This window comes from Pelecanus crispus, chromosome 5 (assembly GCF_030463565.1).
Source record: "Pelecanus crispus isolate bPelCri1 chromosome 5, bPelCri1.pri, whole genome shotgun sequence".
Classification (NCBI taxonomy): domain Eukaryota; kingdom Metazoa; phylum Chordata; class Aves; order Pelecaniformes; family Pelecanidae; genus Pelecanus; species Pelecanus crispus.
Window position 1 is genome coordinate 71071854 of NC_134647.1, and position 24329 is coordinate 71096182.

Here is a 24329-nt window from a genome sequence, read left to right on the forward strand (position 1 = left end):
CCCTTGAGCCTGAGGAGAGCGGCCGGGGCCGTGGGCTCCCATCGCCTTGGCCATGGCTCGCCCCGGTTCCCTGCTGCCCATCAGAATTAGCCAGCCTGTTTGAGCGGGTTTACAACAATCATCAAATAACTGGTTCATTGACAGCATGTCAGGCTGAGAAGACTGACTGAGCCCTCGTTTGCTGATTGCTAATTAGCTTAACATTCCTAATCCCTCATTAGCGACTATGAAGTAAGCTCTGAAATATGAGGTCAGCCCTAATCAGCGTTTAAAATATAAAGCCCACTGGCACGTGATGGAGGTGGGAGAGAGGGGGGTGGCTGTGGGCCAGCCTCAAGGGCTTCCATGGTTTGGGGGACAAGGCTACGCAGGGCAGAGCCAGATGTGAAGGGTTAAACCCCCTGTGGCCACAGACATCTGCACATCACCCCAAATCTCAGCCCTGCCCCCCCCCTTCAGTGCACATCCTGGCTCCACGCTTGATGCAGGCAGTGGCATTTGGGGTGACAGCACATGAGATGCACATGATTGCTCTCAAGTCCCATTCCTTGCTGTGCCTGGCTGGACATCACCGTGGGGCTCGCAGCAACCCTCCGCTGCACCGAAACCTCTCGCTTTGCCCCCTGCAACCCAGCTTTCCCAGCTGGAATGCTCCAGACGGGCCATCCCGCAGACGGGGACCCTCATGTCCTCAAGGACTGGCAGCAGGAGGCATGGAGGAGCAATCAGCCATGGTAAATACCCTTGGCAATTAGCACCATGGCCCTGTCCCTGCTCTGGGGCTCTCTGGAGGGGAGGGCGGCGATGGGCTTTAATGGGGTTTTAGGGTGGGTTTTAACCCCGGTGAGCTGAACATGTCCAAGCAGGGATGACAAGTCCAGGGTGATGCATGCGGCATCCCTGGGATAAAATCTAGGCAAAAGCACCCGCAGGTGAGGCTGACCCGGCACTGCTCCCCACTGCATCGGAGGGACCACGAGCCACCGGCTGCCGGGGACGTGGCAGCCCCACGCTCCCACCGCCATCCCCACCAGCTCTCCCCTGCCCCGTGGGGTTTGGGCAGGGGCTCTGTGCTGCGTAGCTGTGGTTTGGTCCGGCTGCCCTGCCTCAACCCTGCCTGCCGAAGCCTCCTGCCTGCAGTCAGCAGAGGTGCCAATCCCCCGCGCAAATCCCCAAAGCCTCTTTCTGCTCCTGGCTCTCCTTGTGCCATTTCGTGGGGGGTGGCTGGGCAGCACCCCGCCACTTGCACCCCCCACCCAAGGGCGGCTACAACCCCCCCGGTGTGCCCCCCCCTCACAGGCTGCTGCCACCGCTCAGCACTGGGGGCAAACCAGCCCCCAGGCTGCAAAGCCCGCAGGGGCGGGGGGCCTGGAGCTGCTGCTGTCAGGGGCAGACCCAGAGGCCCAGGCAGCGGCTGCGAGGGGATGGGGACAGCCCCACAGCTGCAGGACGCGGGTGGCCGCCAACCCCACCGTGCCAGGCAAGGCCAGAGGAGAAAAGTCCCCAGGAAGGGGCAGAGGAGCAATGCCCTGAGAGAGCCTGGTTCTGCCAGCAATGCCCCAGTTTGAATGCATTGAATTTTTTTTTTTTTTTAATGCACACAAAGGCAAAACAAACTCATCCTCTCGCACCGCTGACAGGTATTATTGGGCGTCACCTGCCCAGTTACAGCTTTCCAGGTCCAGCCTCTCTCTAAACCAGGCGGGAATCAGCACTTTGCAACCTGGTTCCCCTCTCAGCTGCACCCGGTGCCTGGGCTGGGGTCCGAAATCGCAATTGTTACTCTTCTGGCAGCCTGGCTGTGGGGAAACAGCCCGGGTCGGTCTGGCCTCGCCTAAACCCATGTGAAGTCAGAGCCGTAAGCTCACAGGAGCATCACGCAGCTCACCGGGATAGCACAAACCCTCCCAGCCCTGGGGACTTGCGCCTTGCTCAGCCCGACCCGACCCACGTGTCCCACACTGTGGGGCTGAAGGATGCTGGAAAACCTCCCATGGGGCAACCCTTCCCCCAGCAAGGGCAGCCCCCCACTCACAAGGCCACCCAGCCCTCCCACAGCACACACCATTACTATTATTACTTTTACTATTATTACTATTAAAAAAAAAAGAAGGGGGAAAAGGCTTGCAGAGGTGACAAGCCCCGATCCCCCCTGCTCGCAGGGCACAGCAAGTGCTGCTGCTGCAGACGCCAGATTTTGATGGGGCCATGAGTCACGGTTTGGTGCATCCGACGGCAATTCCAGCTGCGGTTTCCATTCAGGGCAGGCTGTCAACAGTGGGGGGCCAAGCACCCATGCAGATTGTTTTGGCTTTCCCCCTAATTCCCATCTTCGAAATTCCTAGTAAGCTGCAGGCAGCCTGGCTGCCAGCAGCAGGACTTCACCCAGGGTCTTGCTCGAACCCTCTGATCCTGGGGGAAGGAGTCAAATCTCGGTGTCAGCGTCAGCGAGCGGGCGCCGAAGCACGCAGAGCTGCCCACGTGCATGCTGTTATTCAGGAGGAAAATGGCCCTTATTTGTTGCGGCTCAATCCTCTGGGAGAATAAACTGCTGTGAACTAAGAGCAATTTATTTCTGACTGGGGGAACCTCTACAGGAGGGCTGCAGGCTTTAAACTTAACCCTAATTAAACTCTAGCTAGTAAGTCTTAAAAAAGGAGAGAAACCGGATGTTCCTATGAAGATACAATTTGAAAAGCTCTCATTGCCCTATCTCTGCTCAGCCCCAAAGAGCAGGACCAGAGCGAAGCTCCTGGCCCCCCGTGCCGATGGAGTGTGATGCTCTGGATTCGGGCCGCGGGCCACGGCCCTTGCTCTGCGCCAGGTCCCTGTGCAGAGCCGACAGCGGCTGCAGGAGCTGCGAGCCTCGCCGTGCCACAGAAAGGCCATTTTGTTCAACGCCACAGGAGCCGTAACGGCATCCTTTCGCCGCGCACTCCGTGCCTGCCATCCCTCTGAGCCGCGCTGTCCCCCTCCGCGTGGGCAGGAGCATCGCTCTTTCATGAACGGACGTCAGCAATGACGAACAGCGGTGCGGCGAGAGCCTGCCGGCAGAGGCACTGCAAATCTCCCATGGATGGAGCTGCGCTTCGCCCCCGATTTCTGCTCAGCAGCTTCTCTGGAGCATGGAGACATGGGATATTTTGAGCATCCTCAGCAGCAGCACACGAGGCTGAGCCCAATCCCCCAGATACGAGTGTCTCCCCCGCTCTTTATTTCCAAGGACAGGAACAAGCCTTTGAAGACTTTTCCATGTGGAGAGTGCACACCTGCAAATGTTAAAAGCAAAGGGGTGTTTCTGGAAAGGTTGTGGGTGGTATATTATCAAGACAGCCTAAATAACTGGGTGCACAAGGGGGCTATGTAGCTCCTGCTGCCTCGTGCCGTTTGGCTAATCCAAGCCAATGCCGTACCTGTGCCGCTGGCAGCCGCTGCCCTTTGGATTTTATTGTGCACACAATTCATGCCCCCATCAGCTATTGTGTTCAAGTGTGGTCGCAGCCTCTCCTTGCCTTGCTGTTTTCTTCTGTGGCTCAGATAAGTTTCATGTCTTGCACGTTTTTACCTCTTTAGTGAGGACTGACCATTAGGACCCTGTATTAGCAGGGACACAGGGCACTATACACTTAAGGGACTCTCGGCAGGGGATGGTAAATTCTCGGCTTGAGTTTCAGAGTGGAAAGCTTTGGCTTATCCATACATCTAGCCTATGGAGCAGAAAATCCCAAATAGCCTGGTAGATTTACTCTGATACCTCCGACACCCACTCTGCAGGCTATTTTCTGCCCCGCCAAGCAGCCGATTGAGGCAGCGGGGCTGACGGCACAGCCACCCCCGGTGCTGCGGGAGAGCAAGGGGAGACCGAACAAGAAACACACACGAGTTTGAATTTATGTAAAAAGAAAAAAAAAAAAAATATTTATTTTGGAGGAGGATTTGAACATCGACATGCAGGTACAACATGAATAAAAATTATTGCACCGCTATTATGTGGCAATTGTTCAAGTTTCTAAAAACACAGAAATTCCACACTTTCTCTTATCTAGCTAAGTGCTGAGTGACACAGCTTGGTGGAGCCCAGCTCAGGAGGTGCTCTCACAGCCGCCTGGATATGGTAATCGAACACAACGTAAACACACACTTCTGTCAAATCTTCTACTAGAAGTACAGAATTATCCTTCACATCCAGTAAGAGAAAACCAGAGAAAGACTTTATCCTCCCCTCTTCGGAAGAAAAAAAAAAAAATTTAAAATACTCCATATCACACCTTAACGCAAGTGTGGCAACCAAAACCACTGGTCACTCCTACCCCTTCCCCGGCAAGCGCTCTTTAGTATATTAGCAGCCAAAGGCCTCTGACATTCAGACCCAGGAGTGGCCGTTACAATGCTAAAGTCTAATATTTACAATAAATATCATCCATTTCTCTTAGTTTGCAACAGTAAGAGACAAAGGGAAAAATAACACTGAAATGAGGGACGGGGCAGGAATGCACCGGCTGGATGCAGGAGCAGAAAGGAGCCACAGAGGCTGGAACCAGCTTTGATGCCATCATCCCAACACAGATGAGGAGCAGGAGACACATCCAAGCCGACAGAAGGAAACAGGGAAACGAAGCAGGAAAGCAGCGTATTTGGATGGTCATATGCACAGCTCATTCACCAAACGCACACGCACGCAACTTCAACCTCCCGCCTGTCTGACTCAGGGTTATCTACGGGGGCCGAGTCCTCAGCTTGCTGAATGCTTTGCTCGGGTACCACGGGTCCGATCCTGCGCTGGGGAACACTCTCTCGCTCTTCACACACAGCTTTCCAACATCTCGTTCCTCCCCAACGTTTTGCAACCTTATTTGAGAAGGTATTTAAGCAATTCTTAGCAGAGCAAGGAGTAAGTCTTGGTGTATCTGCCTGGTTTATTATCAAAATTTTATAGAAAAAGGGTTTTTTGCCCAAACCTTTTGCTAAGGTGCACCATATAAATTTGACAGAAGGTGGAACTGGGACGATGGGGCACCTGGCACATCGAGGGAAACCGCAGGACCACGAGCAGGGCATATGGGGCTTCACTAGGATGCTTTCCTGGTAACACTGTTTGGCTTTAGCTTCCAAAAAAACCATTTTTTTTTTCTTAAATTGCACTGATCACTTTCTGTACCGTAGCTACAAAAGAGGCGATGAAACACATACCTCACCTCTTCTTTGGCCAATTCAGGCAAAAGCAGCAAAAGCTGTGACATAGTAAGTTTTTTCACTCCTCTTTCTAGGCATAAGAAAGGATAACTCTGCAACTCAGCGCTGGAACCACCGGCTGCAAAGGGAGGGAGTCAGCAGGTAATACAGCCGGTACCTTCAGAGGGTCCCATCCCAACCTGCGTGGGATGAGCCAGGTTACCCAGCCCTCTCTCCTAAGAGTGGTGGTTGGTTTTCCCCTCAGGTTTTTTAAACGCAGAGCCCTTCGTGGATGCTCACAGAAGAAGCTGTGTCACCGCAAGGAGCAGGAAACGAGGACCTGCCGCCCAGGGAACAGCCAGGCCGGACCACGCCCTCACGCTACTCTGGGCTCACTATTTAATTGATACAGACTTCCATCTCGCCAAGGTTAGGTGCTCTCAGGAGATAAGCTTGAGGTTTGTCTTTGTAATTACCACAGACTCAGGACGCTGAATCAATTTTTCACTATTCCTGTCCATTTTACTGTATACTGGACTGCCAATCGGACCTTGTTTCTCAGCAATTTTTCAGTAGATCAACCCATCGGGGAGAAAACCAGCCAGGTAAGTACCAGATCCTGCCAGGTCTGTTCCTTAACTTGTTACTGCTCCAGATCAGCACAGAACGACGTTCATCAACAAGAGCGCTCCGAGAGGCTGGAGATACCCAGGACCCTGGCAAGGCAGTGGAAATATCACGGTTTATAATTGCAAACCAAGTGTATATGAGTAGCCTATGAATTCCAGGAAAAAGAGCAAAGAGACAGCCCCGCAGGCTCTGCTCTCAATAGCGTCACAGCAAGATTTATTAACGTGTTATCTGGGAGCGTCGAGGCTTTGGTTAGTGTATTAACAACACCATACATGTTCACACAGACACACAGAGTAAACACGCATTTAAACATGTCAAAAAAAAAAAAAGCTCAAACCAAACCAAAACTTGGTCCAGAAATGAAATCCAAGCAGCCAAAATCAAGTATATAATGGGGGGAAACAATGGTTATACAGAAAGAAGCAGGGTGAGATTCCAGAGATTTCTGTCTTTTGTAGATTGAGCTGAAATCAAGTTGAAAGAGATGGAGAAAATACATTCCTATATAAAAACATATTTGCATTTAGGGGAAGCGAATCAAAACGTCAAGCTCAGAAAAAGCCAAGACAATGAATAAGGCAGCGGTGTAATGAAATCAGACCAACAGAGGCAGGTTTTAGCTTGAAATACTGTTGCACAGTCATTCTGCTTCTAACAGAGTAAGCCAGTGAGCAGGATACTAGACCTTGCGGGCGATCCGCAGGGAGATACACTCAGACAAGACTAGGATAAAAGCTGAGCACGATCTGGGACAAATGACGGGAGTGTTCGTTGAGAGGAACCTTTAATTGGATGAAGAAATGGCTTACAGTGCTACAGGTATCACCACTTGACACATTTATTGGTGTATTATTATTGATCTAATCCTCAGCAAAGAGCACTGTTATCCAGAGTCGGTCACACTTAAAGCAAAGCAATGTCTAAACCTAAGAGCAAAGAGTAATTTTTTTAATGGAAGGTGACCTCAGCCGTGGAAATGATCTAGCTATCATAGCTGAAATCTTAAAATATCACATGTGTTTTGAAGTCTGCTTGCAGCTTGTCCACAGAACTCGAGGAGTCAGAACTCTTCATAGGTTTTTTTGTTTTTAAAACGGGCAGATTCAGAAAACTCAGCATGTTTCCCAAGCCCCAATTCAGAAATGTTAAGGAACACCTTAAAATCCCTACCTATTTAGACTCACCAAGAGAAGGAAAAGTCTCCAAAGGTCATTTATCATCAAGATAACTTTGCCCGAGGCATACTGGAGAACACGCGACTACAAATTTCTCTACTTTAAAATCAACCTACAAGGCACCCCTTTCCTGGGGTCATTTATTCTGAGGCAGGGCAAGTTATGAATTGAAGCCAGAGAAAGGAAGATAAAACATCGCTAAAATTTTAAAAACAGAGGGAAAAGTTGCCATGTGTCCCATAAAGGAAAAGTAAAAACAATGCAAAAAAACCAGCTTACGGATTGGAGATTTCTCTTTCTGATAATTCCATTGAAAAATACTTTTACTTGGTTTAAAGAGAAGACAGATCTCTCTCTGTCCGACCCCTCCAGCAAAGTCCCTTGCCTCTGTACCCTCTAAGGACGCGTGCAGGACTGTGAATGCACACGGTGACAAAGAGGTCTTACTTGCACCGAAGACGGTTTGTAGTTCCAGAATAACTTGCGGACAAGAGAGCAGTTTCTTCTCCTTGTCAAAGGACGTCAGATTGTAAATTCAAAGAAAAAACTTGAAATTTGTGAATTTCAATGGCATTTCAAAGAGAAGGTTGAAAAGTAGAAATTTAAAAGTAAGCTGCCTTTTTTGTACTCAGAATTTTTGGGATCTCAAATAAATGCAGGATTAGAGGGAAAAGCAAAACAGGCCCTAAACTCAGGCAAAATAAAAGGTCTGGAAGTTAAAAAAAAAAAAAAAAAAAAATCAAACTGTTTCTTAAGCCCTGCTTTAAAGATACCCTGTTCTAAAGAGACCTCAAACAGCAAGCATTACTGTGTACAAAAATAGAATAGCAAGGATGAAAAAACACAAAAAACAGTATGAAAAAAACCCTCCCAAAAATAGATGTACACAAGTTCTATTTTATATTAGTGTATATTACAAAATTCAAACATGCAGTCTCTATTTTGAATGTAGAATGCTCCAGTCCACATGTACCAGGGATGCTGCTATGTTTTCTTTACAGCACCATCATGTGACAGGGGAAAGTCTTGTATTTTTAACTGATTTCCAACCTCTTTGCTTTTGGTTTGCACGAGAGTCCCTTCTTTACAGGGCCTCGTGCTGCCATCTGGCAGAGGAGAGGCTCTCAGAGCTGCTGGTCCAACAGTGTGAGACAGCTCTCTGGATGGAGTGATTTTACAGCTACCTCCCAACACTTCAGATGCTTTAGCACTGCAAAAAGTTGCCTCCTTTTTTGCCACCGCGGGACACGTTGCCTCCCAGGGCTTTGCTGAGTTTAACGACTCTGCGCAGGGTCCGCTCCTTGTGGTCAGACTGTCTGTGCTAGATAGTTTGGCTTTCTCTTGACACACTCCTGCTTGTGAAGTTTCCTGCCTTTTTTGTTTCGAATCTCTCTCTTCTTTACAGGAGGCACCCAAATGGGGGAAATCCTTTCTCTTTTCCACCTCTCCGGAACCAGACATACTGAGCTTGAAAGGGCCTAACACGCTCTGAGCTAGCGGCACTAACTGAGACACAGAGAGAGCTCTTTCGATAGCACCGGGGACGAGGAGCGCGGAGGATACAGGACCTGCTGGGCTCGTTTTGCTGGCGGTTGCAGCACACTCTGCCTGGGATGAGCTGGGTTGCTTTTCAGTACTAGGACTTTTTTGGGACATTGCACTCGTGCTTCCAGGAGACAGAAATGAGGTGCTGTGCTGTTCCGCAGGCTGAAGTGTCTCCTTGTGATCCTTCTCACTGCGATCCACGGGGCTTACCGAGAGAGGAGTGCTCACACTTGCCGTGCACCACGAAGAAAGTGCCAGCAGAGGTTTGGAATCCTGTTTTTTCTGACTGCTTTCTGTTAGCAGAGGGACTTTCAGGTCAAGCTTACCACACGAGGCCCCTGAAGAGTCACCTTCTTCAAGTTCCAGGAGTTTGATAGATGGGCACTGTATATGTTCTATGCGAGCTATTGTTTTTTGAGTACTTGTAGTTCTCCCTAGGTCTTTGATTGCTTCAGAAGACTTGTCTTTTGGACCAAAACACTCAAAAGTTTTGTCTTCCAGCAATTTATGTTGCTTTGCAGTTGTTTCTGATCTTAGGAATGGCTTTTCTGAACTAGCTAATTTTTCTGGAGAAGTTCTTGGGAGGACCTCTGATGAGGAAGGGTGCACACCGATTTGCAGTGGCTCTGAAACAGGCTTGGCTTGTTGATTATTTCCCTTCTGCAAATCTTCTGTACCTTTTGGATCTTCAGGTAGAAAGGCATCATCTTCAATACTATCCTTGCTTTCCAATTTAGATGAAAACTTATCCTCATTAAAAGAATCTGAGCCTTGGTCTCCACTGTCAGGGGGCTTGTCCAGTCTTCTCCCATCCTGACTATCTTCTGAACCATCATCCGTCTCATCTTCAGAAGAATCTACTTCTCTGATGGCCTCTTGCTTTTGAAGAGACTCCCTCCTCTCCACCCTGTCCTGTCGAATAGCACCCAACTTCCGTGAACCCGGCTTCTGCAACATCCCTTTTTCTGCTAGCCCAAGTTTGCCACCTGTTATTTCATTCACAGATTCTTGTAAGCTCTGGAGACTAGGATCCCTCTGCAGCATCTCCTTCTTAAATTCAGAGTGAGAGATATCCAAGCTATGCTTACGTGAGGAAGCCAGCTTCTTCTCAGAAGAGGACAGCGAGGCAGCCAGTTTCTCGGCCGACTGCACTCTCTTTAGCAAAGGAGACCTAGGGGGCTCAGCACTTTTGGGGCGAGAAATTTGTCTCACCAGTGGTGGAGAGGAGTGTAGTTTTACTGGAAAAGACTGAATAATACTGGAGCTGCCAACTGAGTGTCCTGGTAAAGGAGATGGGGAGCGCTGCGGTGATGTGGACTGTGGGGTTGGTGACGGAGTGTGAGCTAGTGGTGACAGAGGGATGTTTCCCGCAGATTTTCGCCTTGGAGATCTGTACTGCCTTTGAAGCTTTGGTGCTAGTCCATGCAGAGAGCTGGGTCGGATGTGTCCAGAGCTGGCTGGAGAATTGGGAACACTGGAACTGGGAGAGCTGCTCTGGGAAGAATTGCCACCAACTTAAAAGAGAGGGGGGGAAAAAAAAAAACCACTAAGAAGATTAATATATATTTGGCCATTAAAACAAGTTATTGAAAATAAGACATGCAAAGTGAAGACAAAATGCCATGTTACCACAAGGCACTGCAGTAATATTACAAGGTAATATTGCATGGCTTCTGATGAAAAATTCACATCTTCGTCACACAACACCAGAATATAGTAAGAAACACTCTGCTATCAGAATGGTTTTTTTTCTGAAAAAAACCTCTGAGCAGATAAACCATGTGTTTCATTGCTATTCTCAAGATGCAAATCTCTTTATTCCATCAGCTGATTCAATTTTCAAATATGACTTTGCCACACTGTTTTGATTCCTTTTCTCTGAACTAATATAGAAAATGTGTCAAACTGCTACAAAAACATTGCAACTTACAATACAAATTTACATCAAAGTGAAAGGATGCTGTAGTACAGCAAATGCATTCTTAAAAAGATGTATGGATTTTCGTTTTTAAATGAATCAATGAATGAGAATACATCCATCCTTAAGGTAATCGACATCACAGCTGTCATTTTACTTCACAGCAGACCTACTATCTCCTGCTGTGTATTTCACTTCAAAAATTAATCAATAAGCAAAAATATTCTCCAAGGTTTTTTTCTGTTTGTGTGGATTTTGGGGGGGGTTTGTTTTGTTTCGTTTCTTTTTTTACCTGAGTGTACAGACTCAGGAGTTGATCTGTAACTCTGCGTTGGTGACCGAGGAGACAGATTGTGAGTTGGAGAGCCAGGCACACTTTCTCCAGAAGACAGAGAGCGGTTTAGTGAAGATAAACTCCGGCTGGTGTGAAGTAGCGATGCTTGTTTAGTGATCTTCCTCAACAAAGAACTCTTCTTCTTACTGTGGAAGAGCATTCAAAAGTTGTTTACAAGCCCAAATGATTTATTTACCTTTATTGGCGTATTTCAGTCAATTTTATAGCACAGTTAAAGAGAAAAAGAAAACAAAAAGAAAAGAAGAACTAAAGGACGTACCTGCTGATATACATTATCTGCAAATCGATTTGACAAGATCTCTCTTACATTATCTTGGTTACCATTTAATTTTCACAGAGAAACATCAAAACGAACCTTTCCTGACCATCCTTAGTTTTGCTCTTCTTGTTCCTACGAGCCATCTTAGATTTGTAGCTGGCTTTTCGAGCTGGACCAACTTTGATGGATGTGTTCTCAAATGGCGTGGTGGAGATAGACACTTTATTTCCACTCTGTCAGAAACAAGACACAGAGACATTGCTTAAAACGTGGCTATTTGAAGCAGATCTGCAGGCTAAGCAGGTAGGCTGCTAGTTTATTGCTGCCTGCCATTTTGTAATCCTTTGTCAAACTCCATTTCCCCCTTTGCGTTTCTACCTATCATTTATTAAGGAATTGCTGAGAGAGAGCCCTCTTTAGTCAGGCTTTCACAAATGATTAGCTCAGACCCCAGCTGGTAGGTAAAGCTTCCCAGAGCAGATAGAACACAGCATCTGACCTCTCCCATTGAGATCCCAACTGCCTCAATTTAATACTTGTAATACTTGGAAACTTGAGCAAAGTGATGTTCTGTCACCAATCCTATTCCCAGGGCTCTGACTGATGGCAGATGTGAGCATATCAGGCATCTATCATGATGGATCTCCAACACAGAGCATGGCTTGTCTCGCTCATCTTAAAAAAATATATAATAATCCTGATTGCTCCTCTATTTGCAATCCCAAAGACTTCTGTCTCTTGGAACGGTCCAAAATTTTGGGGTTTATTTCCATGAATGGATTCAGCTCAGAGGAGATATCAAAACACAAGTCATTTAACTGGATAATTTTAAGATGGACCATTACAAAGCTGCTTTTAAATACCACTAGGAATAATCCTTGAGAAAGCAGTATTAAGAGCTAATAACATTAGCACAGCCTAAAGGCAAAAAATAAAAGCAATTTGAAAAATTTTTAAGGTATTTGTTTCTTAAAGTGATGTTTGAGGAAAGGTATACTTAAATCTTATTAACCTTTGTCTCTACTGCTGATAAAAATGTATCTGACAGGTCCTTATTTCTCACACAAAATATCCGAGTTCAGCTTACATTACATGCAGAAATTTTGGAGATTTAGGGATCAAGCTGCAGCGATGAGTTTTTGCAAAACAAGGACCAGGTGCTGTGTACATACTTGTGTTTCAGACACTGCCAATTAGATACCTGCGGCATTTTAAACAAGCTGGCCCATATTTTCCAAAATGTAACAGTGCTGAGTCCCTACCTTCAGAATCAGCTCCACCACTTCTGTGTGCACCAGTCCATGGACCGGCTCCCCGTTGACATGGGTTATCAGATCCCCTTCACGCAGACCTGCTTCGTTCGCTGGACCGCCTTCTTCCACATGCTGGCAACGAGAAGGGGATGACTGATTTGAGAAACGTACAAGATCGCTGGCCGGATCAGACTCAAAAGCCTGTCCGTCTCGTCTCTTGCTGCAGCCAGCATCAGCTGCTTCAACGAATGGTGAAAGAAGCCACTGACTGGCACAGCCAAGCACAAAAGGCTGCACTCTTCCACTCCTCCCCCAGCATCCTGCCAGTCTTCTGCCGATCCAAGGCAGGCAGCCAGGATGGTTAAGCTGATCAAGAGACCACCTCCTCCCAAAGCAAAAGGCTTAACACACTTCCAAAAATTTTCAGCACTCAGGAATGTTAACTAGATACTCTTGATTTCCAGACAAGCATTCAATCTTTCCCAATTTCTTTGCCATCCCAAATCCAGCATCCTTCCATGTAAATGCTGGAACCCAAGGCGGCCAACAGACTTTTAAATAAGACTCTGAGCCGTGTGTTTAGGGTGCCTATATTGCATCTCAACCCAAACAGAGTTTCTTTTTCCACCTTCCATCCTTTATTAACCTATCCAACATCAGATCTTTTCCCCCATGAACACACTGCCTTTTCCCACCACTGTACAGAGAGGTAAGCCTCCTTCACAGGGAGGAGACAGATATGCTTGAGAATACTGCAACTCTCCCTCTAGCCAGAAAAGGCTACAAATCAGTATCTTGGTAAACTCAGCATTTTTCAAGGAAAGCAGAGAGAAGCAACGGAAAAATGCAGCTCCAGATTATTTTTCTAGGTAAGAATGAGTGTTAAATAATGACCAAAGCATATGAAGTCCAAATTGTCTAATGAACACAGAGATACAAGGAAAAGAATGAACCACCTTTACCCTGACTCCATTCTCCCTAACTACACAGTTCAAAGTGCTTCAGGGAATGGATCATTCCTAGAAGCCATATACGTTAACAAAAAAGAGATCAAGTACCAGAAGTAATGGGAAGGAAGAGATACAGGCATGGAAACCGGGCCTTTTAGCATAGCACACAGCTAAGCCAAGAGCTAAATCCCTAGGCAATCAGCATAGCAGCAGTTATGCTTTAAGGCTTGTAATCAATTCCTAGCAACTGCTTGAAAAGCCCCAGCAGACTGAACCGATCAGAAGCAGGTTATAATCACTAACACAGGTTGGAATAAATTAGCTACAACTGACCCTCATGCAACAACCCCAATAAAGAGTAAGAGGGTATGTACACAGAAACATGCTTCAAAGTATGTGCTACAGGTGAAAGAAGGTGGATTCATGTAACCAGGGAAGAAAGAACGAAAGAAAGGTTGCTGTGGTTCTGTGATGAGCTTGAAAACTGCTACAGGGAAAACCCAAAGTGCTGTTAGGTACGTACGCATTTATTTATTTGTTAATTTTAAAGGGTTTCCCCCACCCCAAAAAGATAACTTTGGGTCCGAATAAGGAGAGAGAAAACAGGGTGGCAAAATACAATTTATAAAGCTAAATCCCATAACCTTTGCTAAATGCATTTCTGGCCCCAAGGGTACTCTTTTTAGAAAAGCAGAGACATACCCAGACCATGTGATGCACAGTGTAGATATCACTGTCACCCATATAGACGCGAATGGCACGGAGAGTGAAACCGTATTTCTTTCCAGCCCGATGGATGATGATTGGTGGTTTCAGGTTTGCGATAGCAGGAGAAAAGTCGCGGCTGGGTGAGGAGTCCCTCGAAGATGGGTTGGAGGATAGAGAATGAGGTGACATTGGACTGGCCAATGGAGAACACGTGTGGTGATCTACAGTGATGACACAAAGGTGTGCAAAAATTAGGAAAACAGGCCTCCAAAAGAGAAATTTTTTGTTAGAGAACAGCTAGGAAACCTTCTCTCCCAATGCTCTTAAAGCTGGTGGTCTTCACCAGAGCTGGGTTTGCCTGCAGCTTCAACTAATTCATGCTTCGAAATACAAAAATCAGCAGAGTTTCCAAAAGACACATTTGGAGGTGTGTATTTAATACAGCAGCACTTGCTCGCCTAGGATTATGGTTGGGTCACAGTGTTTACTTCTTCTCTTTCAGGGATTTACAACCCGTCACAAGCATTTGCTCTAGGCACAATCCCGGAACACCCCATTTCAAGGTTATGATATATTATCCTCCTCCAAAAGATCAGATAGTCTCTAGATCTTGGTGCAAGTTACATGTTGGTGCTGAGATAAATCAAAATCAGTATTAACACAAAAACATCAATAGGCAATCAGACAACAACTGCATCTAGGTAGTTTTGGTAGTGTTTTAAATTCACAGGGGCAAAAACATTTAACCCTAAAAAATTAGCTACTGCAGGGACTTTGCTACTGAAAAACAACATCACAAGTGTATTTTAGAGTGCATTTCCCAAACAAACAGCCGTGGGCTGGCTGGGCTATTGGCTAAACTATCTGATTCTGCTTGCTAGTGGAACAACATCCACTTTTAAAAATACAAAGCAAATACAGAACTCTCATTTTAAAGTGAAGCTGGTCAACATCAGTAAAATAAACCCAAAGAGCAGGAATATTAAATGCAGCTGTAAAAGGTAATCCCTAATCCATTAAGAAATACCTGCTGAATTGCCCAGCACATATTTACCTGGCAGATGAGAGCAGCTGTGGAGGAACCTTTGCTGGGTGATTAAATACACATTTTAGAGATTTTTCACGAGGGAGTTTGTAGTTTGAAAGCAACCAATGCCCAAACCACAAGAAATGTAACGTGCATCACCACGATGGTGCCAAGAAGCGGTTGCACACCTGCCTCCAGCTCCCCGGCTGAGAGGGGCAGGCGGGCATTGCTCCGCCAGCAGGCTCTGCTGCATTGGCACTCGTGGCCCAGCTGCGATTTCCTGCTCCCATCTAGGCAGGAACAGGTACAGCCCTGGAAATACAGCAAGGACTTATTCTCTGGAAAGAGGGACAAAGTCCTTGCGGGGAGAGCCTCCTGCTGAACCGGTCTGTCATAGCTCGGCATGGTTGGGCTGCTCACTGGAAGTTACCACCTGGCATTAGGAATTGTCAAGGTCTGGCTCTGCTTGGAGACAGAGCCGGGCCAACAAGGTAGGCTATTCTGCGTTAACTTGCTTGATGAGTTACTTACACTACTGAATTCCTGAACACCCAATCTCAACCAAGTTATCTGGAGTTACTGAAACTTCCCAGTGCATGAATGCACCAGACACATACAGTTCCCGAACAACACCATAGTTAGCACGTAACCCCCCAAAAATAGTACCTTGAGGGTTAAAATCATTCCATCTCTATATACTTCCTTGCTGCACCATTGTCTAGAGACCAGCTAGGAGCCAATTTAAACAAAACTAGGGAAAGAATAAGGCCCAGCTGCCATTTGCAGAAGCTGCAGTCAGACCACACACACAATGCTCCTGTCTGTGGCAAAGCAGCATTCATTATCCTGCCGAGTAGTAAATATTAAACCGATTGTAAAAGTTAGATCTCTCCCCTCCTGCCAGCGAGGGCGTTATTCCAGGAGAGCGAAGGGGGAGGCTCTGTCTGCAGACCTTTTGTTTAGTGCTTGCAGATTCTGACAATGCCTCACCCAAGGCATTTCTTACCTGAGGGAATCAGGAGAGACAAGGCAGTAGCGGATGCTGATTTAATCACTTTATTGACAGGTCTTGAGGTACGTTTCTCCCCTGATTCCCCAGAGAGCAACCTGTGTCGTGCCCGCCGCACTGCCAAATCGCTGATGGCTTTTGGAGTGGTAAGGTCTGGGCCTTCATTGCTATTAGTGCGAGCGCGTGGATCAGAGAAATCTGCAGTGCTCCCAGCTACAGTTTAAATTAAAACAGATTAGAACCACAGGGAATTCCTAACAGTCTATTCCCCTACAGGCAAAATACATTAAATCAAAGTCATGTTTACATGAAGTCCAAGAGTAAATTTTCCTAAGAAGAAACCCCAGGGCTTGAATTTTTATTTACAGAAATGGTGTTATTCTGAATACAGAAAATTAGCGGCTTCTGTTCTGTTGGAAAAGCTCGCTAATGAAATCACGTTGCTCAGTAGCAGCTACACAAATCCTAAAGCTGCGTGCAGTTCTGCAGGCAAGCCATTTCAATGGGATCGTTCACAGATGAAAACAGGTTTATGGAAAGTGCTCCATTTTTACAACCAGCAAGAACTGTCAATCTTTAAGTTAAAACTGCCTGTAACAGAAGAACCAGGTTCTACTGGAGTTGCACATAAAAAATCTACTTTAAGAAAATACTAAGGCACTAAAGTCAGGGAAAGTAAAAATGCGGATTGCAAAGACAACCCTAATTTGCCCCCTTCTGTGCACCGTTGCAATTTAGTCATGAATTACTTAGCTGCTATAATTACATATAAAATATATAATATATATGAAAAATATATATATAATCTTGAAAATCAGACTGGGCATGCAGCAATAGCAGATGCTGGGTGCTGGGGGTGCTGTACTCAAGCTTGGTACCTCAGTTCCCCATCTGATAACTTAAAGGGGCCCTGTGAAAATACATTAATTAGAATTTACAAGGTGCTCAGAAGCGAAAGTGGTGAGCATCACAGCAAGTCCACAAGAGAAATTAATCATTCTGTCTTCAAAAGCAAATTTTAAGCTGCGTGCAATAAATAAAGCCTAAGGGCCGCATTTTGAACAATGAGGACAGAACAAAACATTGACCATCGTTATTTAAGTGGGCACGACTGCTCTGCATACTAAGTAAAGCAGGAAGTACCATGAAAATAAAAATTCAAAGCACCATTCCCATAGACCTCAGTACCAGATGCCAGTTCAACATTTAACAGCCACAGAGTTTCAAATAAGGCTCCCAGACAAAGAGGAACCCAGAAGTAGAGGCTGCATGTGAAAAGGCTGCAATATGCATTACAGGAGCACTCTGAGACAGTGACAGGAATGAAATTCGTTTCTTGCAATCCCCTGCCTCTGACTTAATTTTGCAGGCTGGGGCCACTGAAGCAACGGTATCCCTGAATGCCATGCGCTGGATTAAAGACTGCTCTAATGCCTTAGGCTCAGGGGAGCAGGCTCCCCAGGGAAGCTTCTTTTTTGCCTATTTCAACTTGTAGATACTCAAATTTGCAGTGAAAGTGTTCCTGCAATCTCCAATAGCATGTTTCTAGGCTTTTAGTATGAAACCGAGAAACTAAGGTTCCATTACGGCACCTGTGTCACCCAAGTATGTGGTAGCTTCCTTCACTCCTACACCGTTTCCCATGGGTTAATGGAGCACATGATGGCAGCACCGGGCCTCTTCCGGGACGATGAGCCATAGAGGGACACAGAGGGACAATTTTGGAGGAAATTTCACAGACTGCATTGCAGAAGAGGAATAATGAGATGTGGGGATCTTTGGCTTTACTGTGGTCTGGAGGCAAATTTCCTCTAAGGCATTTCCACCTTCTGCTATCAAGCCACCACCACATCCGCCCAGTGCCCTTCACTCTGTCCTTGTCCAGTCTTGCTGCCACTCTGACTCCTTGCTCAGTACCCCTTTCCTCTCCTTTCCATCCTCAATGCATCCACAATTGCTTTGCCTGCTTGCTCCCAGTTTCCCCCAGCAACTTGTTTCTTATTTTCTTACCCAGTTAGTCCTTCTTCTTCAACACTACAGTCTAGTTTTTCCCCTAAATATGCCTGCCTTCTCAAATATTATCTTGCCAACCTTCAATTCAACTTCCCTGCTCTCTTCCACTGGGCTAAATTTCCTTTTTTTCCTCCTTACTACTTCCCACCATTTCCCAGCTCTGGCTTCCTCTGTACTCAGAAACAGGCAGCTTCGCCCTCTGCCTTCCAGTGGAGCAGGAGCTGGGGACACTGCAGCACCCAGCATCCAGCCCTGCACCGCAGCAGCCCAGGGCACCATCGCAGGGAAGGACCTGCTCAGCCCAGTGCTGGAGAATGGCCACGGGACAGACAAAGCTTTTGAGAAGTCAAACACTGACTTCTAAGACTCACTCTACTAAACCTAGGCTGCACTTTTTTAAGCCTGCAACTTGGCTAAATTTGGGGATATTTGGCTGAGACAGCAAGTAGCATGTCCCTGACACAAACCCCACTCCCCCAGCAAATTTCAAGTCTCTACTCCAAACTTTTTGGATAAATAAAACCATAGGAGGCAGGGATCTGTTAGTATGGCTGACACCCATATTCTCCAGCCCCACTCAGCAGTGATGTGCTCTGACTAATGCTTAAAATAACACTGCCTCAGGTAGGCATCCAGTGGTTGTAAGTAGGCATAGATCATATGGGTCTCAAGCATGGGAAGACCTTAATCAATTTGAAGTGAGAAGTCTGAAATAAAAGATGTAATTTTGAAGAGATAAACCACTGATGATATTTTAAAGGCAAGCACATCCACAAAACTATACTAAAATAACCACTTAGCATGAGACATTCGAGACATTCACATCACTCGACATCCAAACCCACAGTTTTACAGAGTTAACGTCTGCAAGCTAAGATGGCTTTCCTGGGGACCACGACACCATCACACCAAGCACGTACCTGTCAGCGTTGAGGCGCTGCTGACGGCCGTGGAGGGGGTGGTGGGTCCGGCATCCCCTTCCAGCTGCAGCTCCTGCTCCACAGGCTGTTCTGGAATGGGCACCGGCAGCCCCTCCCGTGACTGCACAGCAGATAAGAGCATCCCCTCGGACTGCGGCCTTTTGAGAACAGTTCCCTCGTCCTCGGCGGAGATGGCAAAACGGGGCATATCAAGAAGCCCTGAGCAGCGTCGGCGGACCGTCAAGGGTGGACTGGAGTCGCTCTCCGTGTGTGAGGATTCAGACATAGACAAGCGCTTACGCAAGCTAAGAGAGAAAACCAGACAGAGCCCCTCAGTTGAGTTAGGGGGATAATGAACTTTAAAGAGAGAAAACAGCACACAGACACAACTCACACATCTGAAGACAATTTAAGATGAAGCTAGGAGACCGAGCTACATCATTAGGATTTAAAACAGCAAAGGCTTGGGGCATCACCTGAGTCTAGATTTCCAATATATTCTGTGGTTAAGCTTCTAAGAAAGGAATGAATAAAACCAAATTCTGGGCATTCATATATTTTACTGACATTTTTATTAGAACACAAGATTTTTTTGGATATTCTGAACTTCAGAAACTTTGGACTTTCCTAATGGTTTCTCTAATTTGTGACAAATAGTAAAAGTCTGGCAATACCAGACTTTGAATTCACTGATGTTTAAGAAAAAACTGCTGTTAATACATCTCCGACATAACTAGCCTTTCCCCAAATGAAAGCTTTACTTAAGGTTAGAATCCTTTTAACTTCATTTAAAGTATTAGCTAGAAATTTAGGAGATGTTAGTACTTAATTAGATACATTTAAGGCCTATATCACTTCTACACATTCATTTTCCACTATTTATTCCACTCTTCAGGCTCCACCTGTGGAAATACATCATATGAAGCATTCCTGACCTAACACTCGTTATAGAAAGTTTTGGCACAGGTTGGTCTTTCTCAGATGCTACAAGAAACCAAAAGACTTAGCTCTACAGAACTTACATTTCAGGAGACCCAATCACCCAGCTGCGGTCTCGACTCTTTAAGCCACCAAGGCTGTCCAGCCGGTCATCTTTTTCTTCACTCAGACTCCGTTTAGTTGGTGGTGGAGTCTTCCTCTCTTCATGGATGGAAAGGCGTTCCATGCTGCTGTACACCTGCATATAAGAAAAGATCCTTCTGTACAGAGAAAACAAAAGCTCTGTGGCCTTTTCTGATCAAGGGGCATAATCTCTTCTCAAAATGAAAGATATCGCCCAAAAGCATGAACTTGGAAATATTCTTTGACTAAATAATGCAGTGCAGATATTACACGCTCAAAGTGTGCCAGGGAGGAAAGGGAAAAACCAAGCTTCAGAAACATGAAACATGCTTTTCTACAACAGCATCCAACACCTCTTCTCTGAAAACAGCCCAGCATACCATAGAAATACTAAGACTTTTTGAAATTACTTGATTTTTGTCCTCGACAATTCTCAAATCTAAGAAGAGATATGCTAAAGCAGGCTTCACAAGTCTTGAAGGCTGGCATCTGGATCTTGAAATCTTACTACACAAATTCAATTCAGTGATAGGCATCACACTCATGACCCCATTTCATTATCATCAGTCTATCAGCATTGCCCCAAGCTTATTTCAGAACAAAAAAGTCCTGCCCTCCTCAAGGAATCTACTATAATGCTGACAGCTTAATGAAAGTGCCTTTCTTGGTTTTACAGCCGTCTTTAAATAATTAAATGATTAAGCAAAAAAAATCCATCCTTTTAAAACTACACTTGACTGTGGACCTAATTTACATAAGAAGAGATTAATGAAAATAATGTTATTAAAAATTCAGAGCATCAACAAGATAACTATTAATAAATCATATGGCTGAATTGTCAGACAAGAATTTCAAAATATAATGAGCCTTTTATGCCTCCCACATTACAAATGCTGTATAATTTTCCAGGTCTTAAAATAAATTCATTAAAAGTGAACTTTTTCTCTTTGTGGCAAAAACACTGAACCCTAAAGAAAAGCTTCAGTCTAACAGATGAATAATACTCATGGTGAGAAAAGGCAGAAAAAAGAAACCCTTACGTACTCATGAGAACTTTTTCAAAACTCCAACTAATCCTCAGGTCCAATTTTAAACATACTTTTGGTGATGCAAATCAGGAGCAACTCCATAAAATTAATGGTAACTGTTACTTAAGCCACTGTAGCCAGGCTGAGGACAAAGAAGAACAAACTGGTGCTTCAAAACTGACTTCAGAAGTGGAAATCTGAAACATCTTTCAGAGGCTGTAAGTAAAATTCCTACTCCCATCTCATCAAGAAGAGGGAAATAGTGCTCATAGAGCAGGCTGACCTCAAAACAGCATTTCTTCTCCCTTTTGCCCCTCCCCAAACCTACTTTGTTTTATCCACGCTAACAGTGGCGTTGTACTACTTTGTAACATCCATAATTCCAGCTTTTTATTTCAGATCACCTGAGTAAGAATACGAGACCTGCACAGACCCGAGTAAGGCACATGGAATCCAGAAAGCATGGCTAGAGGGGACCTCTTCAGGGTTTCCTGTCCATTTCCCCACCTCAAAGCAGAACCAGCTCTCTTGTAATCACCTGACAGATGTTTCTCCAACCTATTCTTAAAAGCCGCCAGTGATGGCAATTCTACAAATTCCCCAGGCAACCCATGCCAGGGCTTAATCATTGTCCAACACTGGAAACCTTTTCTTATCATCTATCCTATACCTTCTTTGTGCCCATGATTTCATGTCAGTTCTGGGTAGAACAGGAAGACCGATGTATCCTTTCCTTCTAGCAGTTATGTACTTGGAAACCCATTAGGTTTTATGTTTTGTGGAACTCGGGTCATTCTTGTTGCTTTCTTCTGGACTCTCTTTCACTGGTCCATGTTTATTTTAAGGAACAGTGCCCAGAACAGAACAGAATACCCCAGCTAAGGCCTTCCCACTGCTAAGCAGATAGAAGGGATTTCTTCATTTGCCTTGCAGAAAATATTCGTGCTCGCCCAGTATGGTAACTGCCTTTTTGCTTCAATAATTCGGCCCATCTAACTCATATATGCCCAGATCCTTCTCTTTGAAACTGTCACCTTTTGTTCCTCAGGCTGTATTTGGGACCATGAACAGCAGAGGTGTAAACTTCACCTGTGCTCTTACTGCATGGGATCCCTTTGATATTAGACCATTATTCCAAAATGTCAGAATCAATTTTCCTCCTCATACCATCTTGTCATCTACTGGAAGACCCTTTCAAAATGACACTGTTCAAAGCAAATAAGCTTTGGACACTCCCTATGCCAGCATCCAAGTCACTAGTAAAAACATCAAACTGTATCAGATGCAGGAGAGAACTCCACAGTACCCTGAATATTAGTGAAACATTAAGAAATACAAGATCTCATTCTCAAATTATTCTTGCACTCACCTTCTAACAGGCCACAAACTGACAGAGAATAAACAATGTACACAGTCTTTTCTTTCCTCAGTGAATACTAAACACCATGCAACTCCCACATATCATCTGCATGATTAAAATCTACCCCATATGAAACAAAGAAACTGTGTTCCTGTCTGTATTTTTTCTTTCAACAAGCTAGCATGCTCCTACCTTGCTGAACCTCGGCGAGCATGAGGAAAACTGCCGAATTTCCACGTGATCATCATCATTAGTGTCCTCCTCTTCTTCCGAATCCAGGTGTTGGTACCGTTCTGAACGGGCTGTGAACAAGACGTGGCACATTTCATTAGTGTGGGAATGTTGATAACTCTCACACCTCAAGCATTTCTACTTGTCTACTTACAAAGAACTTTGAGCGTTCATACACCATGCAGGGTATTTTCCTTAATGCTGAAACATACCCAGCCAGTTTTGCTCATTCTGTACAATCAGCAGTGAGGAATACCTCCTTCCTACTGAATTTATCTTATAACATCAGCTATATTATATTCTAAAAGCAGCTGATACTCAGCAGGTGTCTAATTTTGCAGACCCTTCATGGTAGGGATATTTCTTCCTTACGGCAAACAATCATATGGAAGGAAACACAGAAACAATTCACTGTCCCAATTTCCAATAAACAGTTTTATGATTTTACAAAATTTGTCCTTCATACATACATACAAACCTTCTTTAAAAAGTAAAAATATTTACCCCAAAAAAACATTTCCTCTTCTCCCTCCTATAACTAGAAAAAGGATTAGATTTCGTGAAAGAAAATGGGCAAGCAGCCAATATGCAAAGCTATTTTTTTAATGCAAAAATCTAAACTGCTTCCAAAGAGATTTTGTGCTTTGAGATTTGCAGCACTGGATTTCTAAGCCAGCCACATTGGATTTTGCAGGGCAGGCATTAATAAGTTTGGCTACAGAAAGCAGATAGCTATGCTGAGCCAAATTTGTTGCACTGTATCAGCCAGAAAGCTACTTTTGTAAATTCCAAAATTTTCTGCGTTAGGGTTTATAACAGTAATGCCAACTCTTATCAGCGTCTATGTGAGATATTTCCTGATGTGAGAATTCCAGCCTTTGAAAAGGACTCACATCAAAGTCACCCTGATAACCTGCTGAGCATGCCTGGGCACTTGGGGAGTTTGCCATCATTCCTACTTGACAGACCCAGTGATTTGCACCACTGAACATAACGTGGCACTTTTACCCACCAGGATCCGCTCACGGCTGCTGTGCTGAGCCTCTCCCAATCACTGACCCAATTCAGTGACCAGAGCTCAAGTTCAATGTCCAATAAGTCCAATGAGCAGGGGGAACACACCGCCACCCTGGTTTCTACATGTATGTTGTACCAATATAAACACAATACATGCAAAACACACCTCAGCCCCCTCTGCACAGCTTGACTCAAATTGCCCTCTGCAGCAAGTACGTGGAGATTTCTCAATCTCTCTCCATCCTACCTCTCCATCCAGCCTCTACCCTAAAAGCCACTTCTCCAAACTGGGAGAGCATTATCTAAATAGGATCTCTGCTTTTGCAGCGTGGCAGCCAAGGGGCTGGAGGCAGGCTGCTCTCTCCTTCCCTTCGCCCTGAGTAAAGCGTGGGAGCAGAGCAAAAATGTGCTTCATACGGAGCCAGTGAGTCCCATGGCCCTGGGAGAAGGATGGAAGAGATTCCATTGAAGGAGGGCAGAAATTTCCATAGCTCAGGAAACTGAAATAGCCCAGTATCATCCTGTGCTGCAGCTGGAGTCGGGGGAAAGACCCCCCTGACCAGTGACAAGCCCAAGCCCTTTCCACCTGCTCAGCTCGCCAAGTCAAATGAGAAAAGCTAAGGAGCAGAGGCTCTGGGGACGGAGACCTCTCCATCCCTCACATGACGCTCCTCCCTTCTCTCCCAAGAGCACC

At 45.5% G+C, this 24329-nt stretch overlaps 1 protein-coding gene across 3 annotated transcripts in view; it reads right to left on the reverse strand.

Annotated features, from left to right (window-relative positions):
* Nucleotides 1-7857: 7857 nt before the first annotated feature.
* The window catches only part of MAST2 (microtubule associated serine/threonine kinase 2), a 194452-nt gene continuing 177980 nt past the window's right edge, over nucleotides 7858-24329 (reverse strand). For all 3 annotated transcript variants that reach the window (XM_075710859.1, XM_075710860.1, XM_075710861.1), the window contains 9 exons: nucleotides 22580-22689; nucleotides 19960-20114; nucleotides 18938-19242; nucleotides 16002-16217; nucleotides 13963-14189; nucleotides 12320-12442; nucleotides 11154-11290; nucleotides 10736-10923; nucleotides 7858-10039 (listed from right to left, as the gene is read on the reverse strand). In XM_075710859.1, coding sequence (XP_075566974.1) covers nucleotides 7965-10039; nucleotides 10736-10923; nucleotides 11154-11290; nucleotides 12320-12442; nucleotides 13963-14189; nucleotides 16002-16217; nucleotides 18938-19242; nucleotides 19960-20114; nucleotides 22580-22689 — 3536 coding nt within the window. In that variant the 3' untranslated portion in view covers nucleotides 7858-7964. The remainder of the gene's footprint in view (nucleotides 10040-10735; nucleotides 10924-11153; nucleotides 11291-12319; nucleotides 12443-13962; nucleotides 14190-16001; nucleotides 16218-18937; nucleotides 19243-19959; nucleotides 20115-22579; nucleotides 22690-24329) is intronic.